This window comes from Centroberyx affinis, unplaced genomic scaffold (genome assembly GCF_046629955.1).
Source record: "Centroberyx affinis isolate AG114_WGS23_722 - 3 ecotype Tasmania unplaced genomic scaffold, CSIRO-AGI_Caff_v1 ptg000548l_1, whole genome shotgun sequence".
Taxonomy (NCBI): Eukaryota; Metazoa; Chordata; class Actinopteri; order Beryciformes; family Berycidae; genus Centroberyx; species Centroberyx affinis.
Genome location: NW_027279193.1, coordinates 1 through 16,285, shown reverse-complemented (window position 1 = coordinate 16,285; position 16,285 = coordinate 1). Strand labels below are relative to the sequence as shown.

Below are 16,285 nucleotides of genomic sequence, written 5' to 3'. Positions count from 1 at the left end.
GGAGTATGTGTGTTTTCCAGGCGCATCTATTTGGGGATGTTTGACATGAAAAAGTTTAGGAACCCCTGGTCATGGTGATGATGATGATGATGATGATGATGATGATGACGATGATGTGTGCATTTTGTTGACTGCCGTGTTTGGGCCCAACAAGTCTGCTTTGTCACTTCTGTCCCATGTTATGGTGGGTTTGTTCATGGCAGGAAGGAAAAGGGGGAAGTTGCACCGTTTGACTTCGCTCCGGTCAGTAGAGCCTTTGCTCATTCAGTGATCCCCGTCATTTACAGTAACTCATAGGCGAGTTGCTGCCTCCGGTACACGGGGAATATGATGGTTTTGAAGATACAGGACCAGGTAACGTTATCTAAAATTTAACTTTATAGTTAACGGTCAGTGTTAGCTAAGCTGACTAGCTAACAGTTCGTAGCTAGAGTATTTTTGTAATCAACACCGAGTAACGTTAACCGTTTAGTTTAGCGATAAGTTGACTTCAGCTAAGTTGAAGCATGGTGACCTAATTAAACTATCTTATCAGTTTGCCAAATGAAAAGTTAAAAACGGTACAGCTTAACCGATAGCTACTTGTTAGCTTCGTACCGTTAACTAATGACATCTGATATGGCAGCTAACAGTTAACAGAAAACGAGATAAAGAACTCTGTTTGAGCTTGCTAACGTTAAGTTGCATCACCTGTTAACTACACTAACATTATCGTTTCCAGGTAAGGTTAAGGCACTTCAGTTGTCAATTTTCTTTGACATGTTTAGCTACTGTTGTTTGTTGTTGTTGCTGCTGCTGCTGGTGATGGACTGGTGACCACAGCTGGATTGCTAGCTAGCTAACTCGCTTGCTCTGGTTAACTCTAGCATTTCCACTCCATTAGTTAGCTATAACTTCGACTCTTGTGTGACAAGCAGACGTGACTTTATTATCTACCACCGCTTTGTAATGTCACTAACATAAAGTTAGTTAAACATGTCGGCTATAACTTGAATTGCATCGTGGGTTTCTGAATTAGTTAGCTAACTGAGTGCTGGCTAATTTTTTACCCGGAGAGTTTTGCTTCGCCAGCTGTCTATTTTAGCTCGCTGCACATTTTCTCAGTTGGAACTTTGACCAGTCACCTGTTGCTGAAGAGAAGGAAGCCTGTCAGACTAAAATAACAGGTGCTACTGGTGCCAAAGTCTCCAGCTGAGTTGAGTTCATGTATTAGCTAGCCACTATCCATGTGCTCAAATCAGCTGCTGTTAATACTAACAACTACAGGCAGTGATACACAGGGCATCTTGGTAGGCAGCTGACTGGCATCAGTACCTACACAGTGGGTTCAGCATTGTTGTTTTAATCACATAGGCCATTTTGTGTCCTGGGGAACCATTTGAAAATATTTTCCATTCTGTGGCTCCCTTTTCCCCCTTTTCCACTGGTATATCACCACTCTAATGGCAAGGCTTTGTGTCATTTTGTTTGTTCTTCATAATGTTCTTGGCATTTTCAAGGATCAACATTTCCTGGGCAACTGAGATATTTTTTATAGCTAGGTGGATTGATTGTGTGTGTTTGTGTGCAAATTTGAGAGAGAGAGAGAGAGAGAGAGAGAGAGGAAAGAATGAAGATTGCTTAGACCTTTTTGAAAATGTTTAGAACTGGCCTAAATGGGGACAGTGAGACACTGTCGCGAAGCTCTGTGGCTTCAATCAAACTGGGTCAGTGATGGTGCAGGGCTGTGGCCTGTCCTGCTCTGACCACTCTTCCGGGCAGCCGGCAGGCACGCAGCAAGCGGAAGAGTGTTTGTGATTAGATCCCCCTCTCCATTTTCTATTGTTCTCTATTGCTTGCTGACAGAGAACTAGACAAAGAGACCAAAATAGCTGGACACTGATGCAGCCTGAGAGAGCCAGAGAGGGCAGGACTAGAGAGACAGGACAGAATATCACTGCTGGCAAATGATCCTAGGACAGCCGCCTGTCTGTCCTCTAGAGGGCGTCCTGTCAGTGTCCTGGCTGAGGAGAGAGAGGGTTGGGGCATTTGAGAGAGAGAGACACACACACACACACACACACACACGCACACGCATACGCATACGCACATGCACACACACACTACGACAATGCCCTGTCTTGTGTGCTTGTCTGACCTTCTGCTTACCTTTGTGTGTGCGTGTGTGTGTGTGTGTCAGGGGTTTGCAGATACAGTATATCCATAATGCAACATCAGCAATACCAGAGGTGTCAAGTGGCTGAAAGCCAGAGTGCCTCAGGGTGCCATGTAACATCTTGTGTGTGTTTGTGTGGGAATGAGACTTGTGTTGCCTCCGACCCAAACATCCAGGGTGCCTATATACCTCTCCTACAGATGACCTTCATGAGGAGCACAAGGTAGGGCTGGGCGATATGGTTGAAATCAATATCATGATAATCATAAGGATTTTTCTCGATATCAATATATATCACGATATGGTTCATGTACGCAAAATCACGTTAAATAATCAAATTAATGTTCATCTCATTGAACCGAATGGTAATGTTAGGTGTGATGTCAAACAAAACAGAAATATTCAAATAATATTCCTACCATACCTCATTTTATGAGAGTTTTTAAGTAAAATTTGCTTGTCATCATCAATTTAGACAGCAGAAATGTGTGTCAGGATATCAAAATATCTTCATATCATCATGATATGATTCCACTGAAAGACGATAAATGATAATATTGAATTATTGCCCAGCTCTAGCACAAGGTAAAAACAATGAGCTTCATAATACAGAATAATACAGAACCTTTTGGTCCCCTAAAACTGAATACAATGTCAAACCTGACAGTAAACACACATTTCTCTTGGCACACACCTTCCTGGACCCATTTCTTATTGGCTCAGCCCATATAAAATTGTCAGCATGTTGCCCATCAGCTGAATCATCCACCAAAGTTGACAGTTTCAGTTTGCAAGGTCAGGATACATTGCCAGGAAGGAAATGAAGGATTGCTTACTTGTGTTACTAGTCTTTTGTGGTGGTTGTGTGGCATGACTATTCCGCCAATCCCATATTAGCGGGTATTTTTCTCAATTTAAGTTTTACTTAACAAAGAATGAATTCAAATTTACACACAGTATTAACTGCTTATATGCAGTTTGCCATTCTGTTGGAGCAGTCGATGGATAGCATGTCTTGGTGATCCACTGTGCTGAGGTGCACGCCAGACATATAATGTCTTGGGTGCAAACCTTTGCTGCAGGTCAACCACTCTTGAATCTTTCTTTTTACCCGCTATAGGCCAATTCTATGTAATGAAGCAGAAATTTCATAAAAGCAACCTCAACCTTTAAACTCTTTATTCGTGCTGTTCATGCCTGTGTGTGTGTGTGTGTGTGTTTGCGTGCACACGTGTGAAGGCGTGTTTGTTTCTAGACGAGGATTGTATTGCACACAGTATATCCTGTGCACAGGGTCGGAGCAAAGGTCAGAGCAAGCCTGCATACTTTCACTCACACACACGCACACTGTCACACTATTCCTTCCTCATGCATTTAGGCCCATCTTGTTTTGGAATTTTGTGTGTGTGTGTGTGTGAGGGGGAGAGAGAGGGAAAGGGTGAAAGAAAGAGAGAGCACTGTTCACATATCCCCTTGATTTGATGGAAGCCATGCTGAGGTGTGGTGAAGCTGTTTTTCTCAGAGAAAAGCACCGCCTCAGCAACACAGGAGGTATTTTAAACTCTGTCTGCCTCATGAAAACACACATACATGCATGTCACTAATAGTAGTTTTCAGGTTCTGCATATTTCCCATTTTATTCTTTTTTAGTATCCTGATTACTTCTTTAAACACACAGTGCACAGAAATGCTCATTCCTATTTGGGTAACGTCAACAAATCTGCTCTACAAATTTCTTTGGGCTATGTTCCAGAGTTTATCCTCAGTGCTAGAAGCTCTCAATGGGATAGACACATAGGCTGTTTGTTTACGTGCTTTGCTTCACAAACATTATTCTGAATTTGTACTTATGAAGCAAGTCTATATTGTCAGGTCAGTTGCCGAAAGGGCAGGAAGGTTGTCGGCTGTCTTTCATATTAAGTTTATGAATGGTAAGCCCATTAGACTCCGAATTTAGGCCTGCAGACAGTCTCCATCCAACAGCATCTCTCTCTCATGCTCTCTCCCTTGCTCTGTCCCTCCCTCTGAGTTAATGGGGTTGTGTGGCTTGGCAAGATTGCTCTTTTTAGGATCTGTCTTGAATATGAAGGGGGACTGACACACATACACACACATTTACACACACACACACACACACACACACACACGCACACTGGTCTTGTTAGCTAGCCTCGCATTCTCTGGCAAAGCCAGTTTGTTCCAGTTTTATAATGAGGAGATGGGGACGTTTTGAAGCTATGCCACCAATACACCAAAGGGGATACTAGCACACACACAGACACAGATCTGGCATCCATTTCCTTTTCTTCTCATGCGTTTTGAGAGGAGTAAACACCTCCTCTATTTCAGCACCAACTTTATGTTGCAGACCGCGAAAATCTTTTTTTACTAATTCTAAATGTATCATAACAGAGTAGTACACATGGTTTGGTTTGTGTCAAGCTCTGCGGGTTACAGCATTTTAGATTGTCTCAGGTTTGGCCAGTGTCTACAGGCCTTCGAGGCTTTAAAAAAAAACAACTCAAATCGCACACCATTACATTAATGCAGAGCAACAAAGCTCAGGCATCTCAGAGCTTGACTTCCCAGAGTGGATTAGCATTGGGGCAATACAACAAGGATCGGTAAATGAGAACACATGCATGCACATTCCATTCAGACCACTATACAGGATCTCACGCTCTCCCATTCTGACACATGGCATTGTGGTAGCAGAAGGTAGGCGCTACTCGGCAAGCGACCTTCTGATCTCAGAGGACGGCTAGGAACAGCAGAGCCCACTGTCTCCTTCAGCCCTCCTTTCCACGCCTCCCTGTCTTTCCCTTTCCGTTTCTGTTTCTGTCTGAAGTTGGACATTCTCACTCAGCTTTTTGGAGTCATCTTGTGTTTCAGTCAACTTTCCCAAATCAGCTTGCTCCCATTGCTGTCATCTGCCCCCTCTTTCACCTTTTCTCCATTCATCTTCAGGTTTCTATTTCTTTCCTGTGGAGGGGGCTGATTTGTGTGTTGCAGAGCTCTAGGTACCTACCTGCAATTATTCTCTCTTTTTCTTCTTTTCACTCTATCCCCTGTTCCCCTCCCTTCTCCTTTCACTCTCTCTCTCTCTCCCCTCCCCCTCCTATCCTCTCCCTCTCTCCCTCTGAAAGAGCTGGTTTCAGCAGTCTGTCTGAAAAGAGCGACACACACCCACACAGACATGGGGTGCTACAGCTCCCAGTATTGTCCACACTAATCACAGGGCCTCTGTGTGTGTTAGCATCTGATGTGTGTGCGCATGTGTGTGTGTGCCTGGCTGCAGCGCGGCAGTGAGGATATGTAGCTTCCTGTGTGGTGCTAGGCAGCCCGGCTCGTTCTGCCGCATGCCGCTTACCGCCACCATTACGCAAAGGAATTCCCTGCTGTCTCCGCTACTGCTGCTCAGAGTGAGTGAGCGTGTGTTAGAGAGAGGAGAGAAGAGACAGAGGAGACATGCAGCCCAGCAACACTGAAGGATAGAGGACAGAGCTGGTTTTCACATCGGATTTTACCTGAAGACGTGCAGTATGTGTTTGCGAGGAAAACACTGTGTTTGTGGGATTTACTGCTGACGCTTGTGCTCCAGATTTGCGCACGTATGTGAGAGGGAACAGTGTGTGTGTGTGAGTGTGTGAGTGATTGCCTTGGTGTGTGTGTGTGTGTGTTTGTTCCTGATGCGGTCGGAGCGGGCGAGCCGTGTGTGTATCGTGGTGCTGGAGGAGGTGGAGGAGGATGAGCCCTCATCTTCATCCCCACCTCCTCGCCCCAAATCCTCCCCAGACCGCAGATCCCATCATGCCTCTCGAAGGGCTGGCGCTCAGGAGGACAAGGTGAGAGGGGCCCGTCTGTTTGGTTCATTCCATTGATTTGAATTAGAGTTTGCTAAATTTTAGACTAGGCATTTTTAGCTACAACCCATTCATTTGGCTTGTTTTGGCAATAGTTAGACAGAAATATAGTCTGAGTTTTTTGTGATAGCTGAGGTTTTACCAGGCATTAGGTTTATGTGGTTGATTATGTGGGTGATGGCATTCAGCCAGGGTTTGGAGACAGAGCATTGCATTGGTAATACAGCTACTGAAGTACATAGTTACACAGCCTGCTGCATAAAAATACAAAGCTGTGCCAACACATGACAAACGGTTCTGAATATAGCACCATATGAGATGACCTCTGGGTTTGTATAGATTTTCACCAAAGCCTAGGCCTTTGCAGCCTCCAGTGTTGTCTAAGGCTAAGCCTACCATAGAAACATGATAATAAGCCTTTTCATCCTGTGAAAACTGCTGTTTGAAGTGTACACTAAGGAGGGGGAAGTCCAATAATAGAGAGAAGATGTGCCGGCTCTGATGACAGGATTAGTGTTGTTAGTTCATGTCTACCTTCTCCGCTCTCGGCCATAGTTCCAACAGTCATTAATGTAATAGGCAGGAGACAGATACTGACATGCCTGACAGCCCTACTTATTTTTAGGAGGGAAGAGAAATGAGAGAGGGATGGGAAAAAGAGAGAGAGGCTAAGAGGTAGGTGGAGGTCTACATATTACTTGCGTAGTAGTGAATGGCATAACTTCAGTCTCACTTTACCCTGGCAGCCCTCGCTGGGTGAAAGTGTGTATGACAAGAAGAGTGTGTACAGTGCTTCCACGGATATTAAGTGCTTGATAGCAAATGAGTGAAATGCAATAAAACTTGAACAGAATGGGTGAAGGGCTTTGAAGTTGCTTGAACATATAGGAAAGTATTGCACTTAAAATCATAACTACGCACGCAGTTGAGCTGTCCAGATTGTAGCAAAAAGTGCTTACTTGTGTTTCACATTAACGCAATGTTTCTGCTATCAGCTATATTGTTGGGCTACACAATTATGTATTATCATTATTATTATCCACTGTTAATAATCCTAGACTATTGGTAATATTTAAACATTTCACTCCATTTAGAATAGCCTATTCATTGTAGTTCACATTAATCAACAAGATGCTAAAGGTGAAGTAAAATAATTTCTCCCTCAAATCATCAAAAGCAATAATTGTGATTAATGAGTGTGATCACCATAACTAGCCTAATAATCATGAGTATTATTTTAGCCATTATAGTGCAGCCTCACTATGTTGTCAGTCATAATCATCAGAATTTCATGCTAAAATAGCAAAGTAGTACTCATCTATTCAATGGCATGGATGAAAGAAGAAACACATAACTTAGGCCAATATTGTTCTATTACAGACAAATTTGTGTTAATTTTACTTTAATTTGTAATATCATGAAAGTGATAGTGAGGCATGAAAGTGCCTGTCATCATCTTGCCAGGGCAGAAAAGAAACACGATGGGCCAGGATAAGTCCAGGACTTTTTTGTGCTATCCTTGAGCATTTCTTCATATGTTTTTTATAAATGTAACTCAATTGTTGAATAAACTAAAGTATGGTATTTTGGGCCTAGTATCACAAAGTGAATTGTTTTGTGAGCTGAGCATATTGTTACTCCCTTTAAGCAGTTGTGTTCAGTATTAGAGTGAATGATTGAGGCTCATGCAGAACAAAATGTTCTGACAACGAAGACAGACACACAGAAAATCAATTCTGTGAATGTGATGTATAAGCAAGAATAGGAGTTCTGGTTATTGCGTTGCCCACCCTAAACTCCTGAAGATAGGCTATATGTATGCGTGTTGTTCAGCACATGCAGTCAGTATCAGGCGGCACCATGCTCTCATGCTCACACCAGTTGTTTACATTCACACACGCGAACACAGAGGAAATGAGGTGAGAGAAGAGCGCTGAGGATGATTTTATTTCTCTCATTCATTAGCACCTTCCTTCCAGGCAAATTCATCAACTCTCCCCAAGACCCTTCACTTTTATCTTCTTTGTCCTTTCTTCCTTTGCCCTCACTCTGGTACCCGATGAAAGGTTTTGGAGCAGAGGAGATATTTTAGTATGGATACATAGGTAGCCTAGTCATTGTGTCCACATACCTCTTGTCTTTTACAACGCTATTTACATTCTTACCAGCTGGTCTCACACCAGGTGGCAACAGAGCGCACAGCTTTAACCCCTCACAGACTCAGACATTTGTGTGTGTTTCTGTGTGTGTGTGTGTGTGTGTGTGTGTGTGTGTGTGTGTAAGTGTGTGTGCATGCTGCAGCTGCTACGCTGTCATAAACAAACTGGCGGTACACAGCCATTTGCGGCCTATGGCCATGTCCCCAGCCTTGGATTATGGTGGCTGTGTGAGAGTATTTCAATGCAGATAATTGCTGCATTGCAAATCTAGGAAGTTAAACACATACATCAGCACTAAGTTGTGTTTTTGTTTGTTTCTGCAGCCGTCTCTGTTGAGAGCCATCTTCAACGTCGACCCCGATGAAGTTCGCTCCCTCATATTCAAGAAAGAGGATGTCAACGTGCAGGTACAATCTCACTTGTTTTATTTAGCTTGTATCAGGTTGGAGATTTTTCAGGCCTTTTACAAGAATTCAGTTATGTTGGATACACACCAGAATTTTCCCCTGCTTTTCTTCCATTATCTTCCACTATTTTGTGTTGTCCTGATCACACCCCTGTGTATTTGTGTCTGATATCTTCACACACGCTCACTGCCAAATAAACAACGGCAAGGAGAGAAGCAGTCAGCCGGCAGGCTACTATTGATTTGGGCTCCTATCGACTGATTGACTGAATGAGAGTGCCTTTTGGCAGCTTCCTACCTTCCCCCTCTCATATAACTGTCAACTAGGGCAGCAAGCATGGACTGTTAATAATGTTCAACCACATCCTAAGGTTTAAGGGCACAACCTTCTCCCCCTGTTTTTGTATACTCGTACATCCCTAGTCTTTTTCTCAATTTTACTGCACATGTTTCTGTCTTAGTCTGACTCTCTCTCTCTCTTTCTGAGCGTCTGTAATGCTGGGGTCATCACACTTGAGTCTTCCTAGAGTCAGCAACACTGGCTCAAGCCTATTGGGGTCACGTGACATTGTTTATAGCCCCACTCTGCTGATTGCCCTCTGCTGCACCGGAAGAGAGAAGGAGAGGGAGGGACGGAGGGTAGACAAAGGATGGATGGATAAAGGGATAGATGCAGAGGGAGAAAGGGATGGACTGCTCTCTCCGGTCCGACGGAGGCAATTGCATGGTTGGTTAGTCACACAGACAGGAAGAGACAGATGAGACGGTGAAAAATGAATAGAAAGTCAACCAAGAAACTCTTTAGCCCGCTGTAGAGACGGCAATTGTAAAACACTGACAATAAAATGATAGAAGAGACTGAAAGTGGGATGGGAGGGAGGACAGCAGGGCGGATTGGAGTGATGGAGGGAATTAAGGAATAAGAGTGAAAAGATGACAGAAGGTTGTCCCCTAGTTGCTCTGGTCTCATGTTTCTTTTGGTCTCCCACGGTGTGCGGCCTATTGATCGTGTGGTTGGATATGTGATGTATGCTTCACACAGCCATGATTTGTGTATGTGTGTGTGCATGCATGTGTAGCAGGGCCTAGGTTTGCGTGAGAAAGAGGGAGAACTAATGTCCAATTTTGTGTGTGTGTGTGTGATAGGTATGGGACGATATGAAAATTTCATGTCACGATTATCCTGGCCAAAATAATTGCAATTTACGATATCCCGTTAATCATCAAAATATGCTTAAAACTCTTAAAATGGCACTAAAACATACTAGAATCACTTAACCTTACATTTTGTTGAGAAAAAAATATTTTTATTACGTCATAGGACACATATCTTTTTAGTGAAAAACAAACAAGGACAGATTCAGACTCTCGCCGACACCCAGCAGGTAATCACAATGAGAGAAAAACATCCATTAATAAAAAGAATCTACCTATCAACCTGATATCCATGAATAACTGTATGAATGAATACCTGTTATAAATGAATAACTTGTTTTGTTTTCAGATCACACAGACAGAGGTACAGCAAGGACAGAATAACAAAATAAATCAGGAAATCAACAGGACTGTACGTTAGTGAGCTAGACAGCTTTTTCAAGTCACTCGTGAGGATATTCACGCTCGTGAGGATATTCATGATTATCCCGATAATGGAAATTCACCAAGATAAAATTATCTTGAGTGTTTTTATCGCGATAAAAGATAAAATCTTATATCCTCCCATCCCTAGTGTGTAATATGTATCCCCTATCAGGACAATGAGAAGCGGACGCCCCTGCATGCTGCAGCCTACCTGGGAGATGCTGAGATCATTGAGCTGCTCATCCTCTCAGGTAAAACTATATCCATCTGTCTATTCGATCTGTTTCGCCTAATATCCATCCACCTACCAGTTCTATTGGGAAGCTTACTCATCCATCCAGCCATCCATCCACACTGGCTATTAGCAACCATTCCTCTATGCACCTATGTAGCCTTTCTCTTCATCAATATATCCATCCTGTCTCTCCTAACCTTGCTCGTTTTATTCAATCCATTACATAGCTTAGTCATCAATCTATGCATGTTATTCACACTGCAAAATGTATTCTAATATTAAGATAAGATAATACTTTATTGTCCGTTCTCACAGAAATTTGTCTTGCCTGACATGCTCCAACATTCATCAAGAGTACATGATACAACATTGGAAAAACAACATCAAACACACAAACAAAAAAGAAACACCTCACCAAAAGGACATCACCACGACATGACACAGCATTGAGCAAACACCCCATCAGAATGACACAACACAATAGAGAAAAAAGAAACAACAAGAAGAAGAAACAACAGTCCTGCACCTACAAGCATCAACATGCCATAGTCCATACCCAACCCAACAGTCTATGTGGAGGTCGTATGCACAGTTGTAAGTGTGTGCCTGCGGGTGGGTGAGAGGGGGGTAGTCCTAAAATCGTACTTTTCTTAAAACAAGTGAAAAATCTGCCATTGGGGGGTGAGATAATTTCAATTGTTTCTATTGAAGTTTCACCCGTTTTGAGAGTTTTCTCTCAAAACAAGTGGCAATATCTTAAAATATGTTTACACTTGTTTCCAATGCAAATCAGCTTGTTTCAAGAATTTATTTGAATGAAATGACTTTATCTTGATACCAGTAGATTGATTTGCTTTATTTCAAGATATTGTCACTTTTGAGAAAACGAGTGAAACTGCATTTTAAACTGAGTTATCTCTCCCTATTGGTAGTTTTTTTTCACTTGTTTTAAGGAATACAAGATTTTAAAACTCAATACTAGGCTTAAATGAATTGTTAAGGTGGACATATTTTTGCAGTGCAGTTTGTTGAGCTAGTCATTTGATATGTTACCCTCTCCAGCCTATCTTGTCTCCTATCAGTTTACCTTGTAATCCCCTGTCCGTCCAGCCCTCTGCTTTCCCTAAACTCTTCGAAGCCCCTCCATGTGTGTTCTGCTCACTGCTATGTGGCTGTCCGTCTTCTCTTGGTGACATCGCTCATGATTTATCATTCATCTGATCGGATCTACGGCTTGGCTTTCTGTGAAGTCAGCTGAGCAGGTCACGAGGTGGGGCCAACATTGACGTAAAACACTCGAGAGCAGGGGGGAAAGTGTGTGTGTGTGTGTGTTGACTGTTGTTCAGTGACGTGAAGGGGCAGCAACAGGTGCAATTTCTGGGCTATTTTAACCCCCCTTCCCCAACAGTCCCAAAAAGGGTCATGGGAGTTTTTACACCCTCCAGGCACCAGTGGCTCATAGGATCCCCCCTCCCACAAGACATTTAACCTTTACTTTAAGCTTTCTTCTCTCGCACGTGCTCTCTGTTTTCAATGATCAGATGTTTTTCAGGCTTTCAACATGTTTCCCTTCACTCTGTCTGTCATTGTTGACATTTCTCTGACATTTCTCTGTTCTCTCTCTCTCTCTCTTTCTCTCTCTCTAATGCTTTCACTCTCTCCTGCCCTCCCCCAAGGAGCCAGAGTTAATGCCAAAGATAACAAGTGGTTGACTCCTCTTCACCGAGCTGTCGCCTCTTGCAGTGAGGTAACGCATTACACATTACACACATACACACACACTAACACACGCCATGTGTACTCCTGTGACTCTACTGCAGGTTTTCCTTTGTCACAAGTAATGAAATACACTGAATCTCATCAACTCAGTTATTAAATCTGTAAAGACTTGTCCTACCTTGGTCAAGCTCCAGTTTGATAGGACCAATTCACACCAACCGTACTGAGAATAGCAAGCACACATACTAACACACACACCTGCACACACTGGCATGTGCCTTATTATAACACTGAACTATATTGGCTCTCTCTGTCCAGGACGCAGTGTCGGTGTTGTTGAAGCACAGTGCTGATGTTAACGCCCGGGACAAGAACTGGCAGACACCGCTCCATGTTGCAGCTAGCAACAAGGCGGTGCGCTGTGCTGAGGCCCTGGTCCCGCTGCTTAGCAACGTCAACGTGTCTGACCGGGCAGGGCGCACTGCTCTGCACCATGCTGCCTTCAGCGGACATGTAGAGGTTGGTCTCACACACACACACACACACACACACACACACACACACACACACACACACGCAGACACACACACATAAACATGTCGGCACCTATTAAAGTTTATGTGTGTGTGTGTGTCAGATGGTGAAGCTGCTGCTGTCCAGAGGAGCCAACATTAATGCATTTGATAAGAAGGACAGGAGAGCCATCCACTGGGCAGCCTACATGGGTAAGACTGTTGTTGTGCAAATGGACCCCCCCCCCCCCTCCCACACACACACACACACACACACACACACTAATCTAATTTTGGTTAAAGTTCCACCCAGCTCTTTCTCTCCCGCACCCCCTCTGTTTCAGGTCATCTGGAGGTGGTGAGGCTCCTGGTGGCCAGTGGAGCCGAGGTTGACTGTAAGGACAAGAAGGCCTACACCCCGCTCCACGCAGCCGCCTCCAGCGGCATGAGCAGCACAGTGCACTACCTGCTGGGTCTGGGGGTCCAGGTCAGAATACACACACACACACACACACAGACCCGGATGCACACAGAGCGATGTTGTTATGCTCTCAGTATCTTCAGTGCTAATCATAGAGACACTATATTCACACATACAGTACATATTATCAGTAGACCACAAAATTGAAAATTGAAAAAAAAACACTGACATTAACTGACAAACAACTGACATTAACCTCAACATGCATAATGTGCCATGACCCTTGGACCAAGCCAAAGTATTAACTGTAAAAAATACATGCTATTTGAATGGTATTTATGGTATTCTTTATTCAATAAAAATGCAAAAATTAACCTCTTTTTCTCAGTGCCTGAAAGGTCAGACTGTCTCTGACAATAGGTTATATAAGTATGCACAGCAAGACATACATTCATACTCTTCTCTGGCTGCCTGTGTAGATCAACGAAGTAAACGCCTATGGCAACACCCCGCTCCATGTTGCCTGTTATAACGGACAGGATGTGGTGGTGAATGAGCTCATCGAGGCAGGGGCCAACGTCAACCAGGTATGTGTGTGTCTCCATGTGACATAGTGTGAGCCTGCAGTCTGACGATGGCTGTGTGTGTTTAATTGTGTTATTTACCATCCTATCTCAGGTGAATGAGAGGGGTTTCTCTGCCCTCCATTTTGCCTCTTCCTCCCGCCAGGGGGCGCTGTGCCAGGAGCTGCTGCTGGCCCACGGTGCTCATGTCAACATGAGGGTGAGTACTCAGTGTGTCCATACATACACATGCACATTCAAGCACACACAGATACATCTCAGCATATAGTGTTTCCTTTACATTAAGAGCCATGCTTAAATTGCAGCACCTGCTATAACGGATCCTGTAATGGACCCAGATGTGAACCTGTGTTTCAGAATAAAAATACTCCTAACCCCACCATCTATTGCAAACACTGCTCAGCAGAAAGCTCTTAACAAGTGTTAAGGAATGATTGCTGCTCAGTAGCTACTAGAAAGAAACGACCAAAGAAATTACAGTGTTGTAAACACTTTGTTAGCACTGATGGAAACTGATATTGGCTCCACACAGCCTCAAGATGCAAGGCCATATGGAAGATGGGGGGAGCTGACTCCCTCAGGCTGCAAGCTGCTCAAAGAATGTGTGTGTGTGTGTGTGTGTGTGTGTGTGTGTGTGTGTGTGTGTGTGTGTGTGTGTGTGTGTGTGTGTGTGTGTGTGTGTGTGTGTGTGTGTGTGTGTGTGTGTGTGTGTGTGTGTGTGTGTGTGTGTGTGTGTGTGTGTGTGTGTGTGTGTGTGTGTGTGTGTGTGTGTGTGTGTGTGTGCGCGCGCGCACAAGTCGGTGTAAGATAGCTTCCATTCTTTCTAAGCTCTTAAACCCCAGGCTGGTTACCTCACTAAGAGTTCACAGTGCAGTCAACTGCCCACACTCACATGATATCTCTTGATGTACTGTAGTACTGATATGTCGTCTTCCTATAGACAATGTAATAACAGGATCCTCTTTTCTCCCAATCGCTGTCTCTCTCTCCATCTAGAGTAAGGATGGTAAGACTCCCCTCCACATGGCAGCTGCCCATGGCAGGTTCTCTCGCTCTCAGGCCCTCATTCAAAATGGTGAGAGCCCCCCCATAGTGTGCTGTCTTGCCATGTGGCATGACTTCACAAATTATCTGCATACATCTTTTTTGTGGATGTCCTTATGTTGTATTAATGGGAATGCATAAATGTGTGTCTATAAATGTGTGCAGGAGCGGAGATTGACTGCGAGGACAAGAGCAAAAACTCTGCCCTTCACATCGCTGCTCGCTATGGCCACGAGCTCATCATCACCGCACTCATCAACCACGGGGCCGACACCGCCAAGTTAGTCACAACGCACATTAAACACACTCTGTCTCTGTCTCTCTCTATCTTTCTACTGAATGCAGTGTCTAGTTCATTTGTAAGAAGCGCTGGGTCCATACAATGTTAACTATAGAACAGTAACATTCAAATAAAAACAGATTAGCAATCCACAATGTTATTCTTCATTCATTATTGTTGCTAATTTCCTTTAATGTGTGAACATTTTGAGGACCGGTGAGATTGTTAAAATCTGGGTATATCGTTCTCTCTCTCTCATCAAGAATGCACACATGCTCACACGCCATGACCTCTATGTCCTGTGAAGGCTTGTAACTGTGTCTCGTGTGCCTTTTATCTTTGCAGGAGAGGTATTCATGGGATGTTCCCCCTCCACCTGGCAGCTCTCAGCGGCTTCTCAGATTGCTGCAGGAAGCTGCTGTCCTCAGGTACACTCACCATGCTGGCACCATTTTTGCCACTGGCATCACCTAGTTGACATCTAAATTGATGCTGATTGCATATTTACTCAGGCTTCGACATCGACACCCCTGACGACTTTGGAAGGACCTGTCTACATGCTGCTGCAGCTGGAGGGTGAGTCAGTGTTTCTACTCAATGTTCCATCATTGTTTCTTCTCTGGCACTCTTTCCACGATCCTCTCATTTTCCCTCTCCTCTTCATTCTTAATCTCCTTTTTACCTTTCTCTTTCTGTGTTAAATTACACATATTTAATTGAATTTGAAGTATTTTGGTATAAAGAGCAGAGACAACACTTGGCCCTGCAGTCTCTTGGATTTGTATGTCAATGAAATGGTGACTCTTTCTCTCCAACCAGGAACCTGGAGTGTCTGAACTTGCTGTTAAATACAGGAGCTGACTTTAACCGGAAAGACAACTTTGGAAGGTGAGCTCTTTGTCTATTCTGACTGTGAGATTTAATTGGACTTGTCGTTGCTATAATAGTTATATTATTTTTTAAATTTATGTCACAGCTGCTTTCTACAGCTATTTTGCGGAGGCTGTTTTGCATATCTCCTAGTAAGAATGTGGTTTAATTCATTTGAGAATGCCAAATGGCCCTGAGAGAAAGCGATCCATGAAAAAGAGTAAATTCTAACAATTCCACCTTGGAAGTAGCTACTCTTAATGGCGAGGGCACTGAGCTGCCCAGTCTGATGTAGTCCAGCATTTACAGTCTCATTTACATTTTAGGCATCTAGCTGATAGAAGAGTAGCCAAGCGCACTTGCATAGGGACTAACTAAATTGTTAGTGGGTACAGAGCTACTTACAATTAGCACAACAATTGTAATAAGCTTAAATTCCTTGATCACCAAACGCAC

The 16,285-nt window shown here is 43.7% G+C and overlaps 1 protein-coding gene across 2 annotated transcripts; it reads left to right on the top strand.

Moving 5' to 3' along the window:
* The first annotated feature begins 215 nt into the window (after positions 1-215).
* On the top strand, positions 216-15,851 carry LOC139642937 (serine/threonine-protein phosphatase 6 regulatory ankyrin repeat subunit A-like). Of its 2 annotated transcripts, none has more exons than XM_071517998.1 (14): positions 216-354; positions 8,501-8,584; positions 10,337-10,415; positions 12,076-12,146; positions 12,437-12,637; positions 12,756-12,843; positions 12,975-13,117; positions 13,531-13,638; positions 13,730-13,834; positions 14,632-14,710; positions 14,845-14,959; positions 15,305-15,387; positions 15,472-15,535; positions 15,779-15,851. In XM_071517998.1, exons 1-14 carry the CDS (start codon positions 328-330, stop codon positions 15,849-15,851), a joined length of 1,320 nt encoding a protein of 439 aa, XP_071374099.1. In that variant the 5' UTR covers positions 216-327. The 2 variants fall into 2 exon arrangements, with proteins under 2 accessions (XP_071374099.1, XP_071374098.1); XM_071517997.1 differs by lacking the exon at positions 216-354 and adding an exon at positions 5,845-6,000.
* Positions 15,852-16,285: the final 434 nt, after the last annotated feature.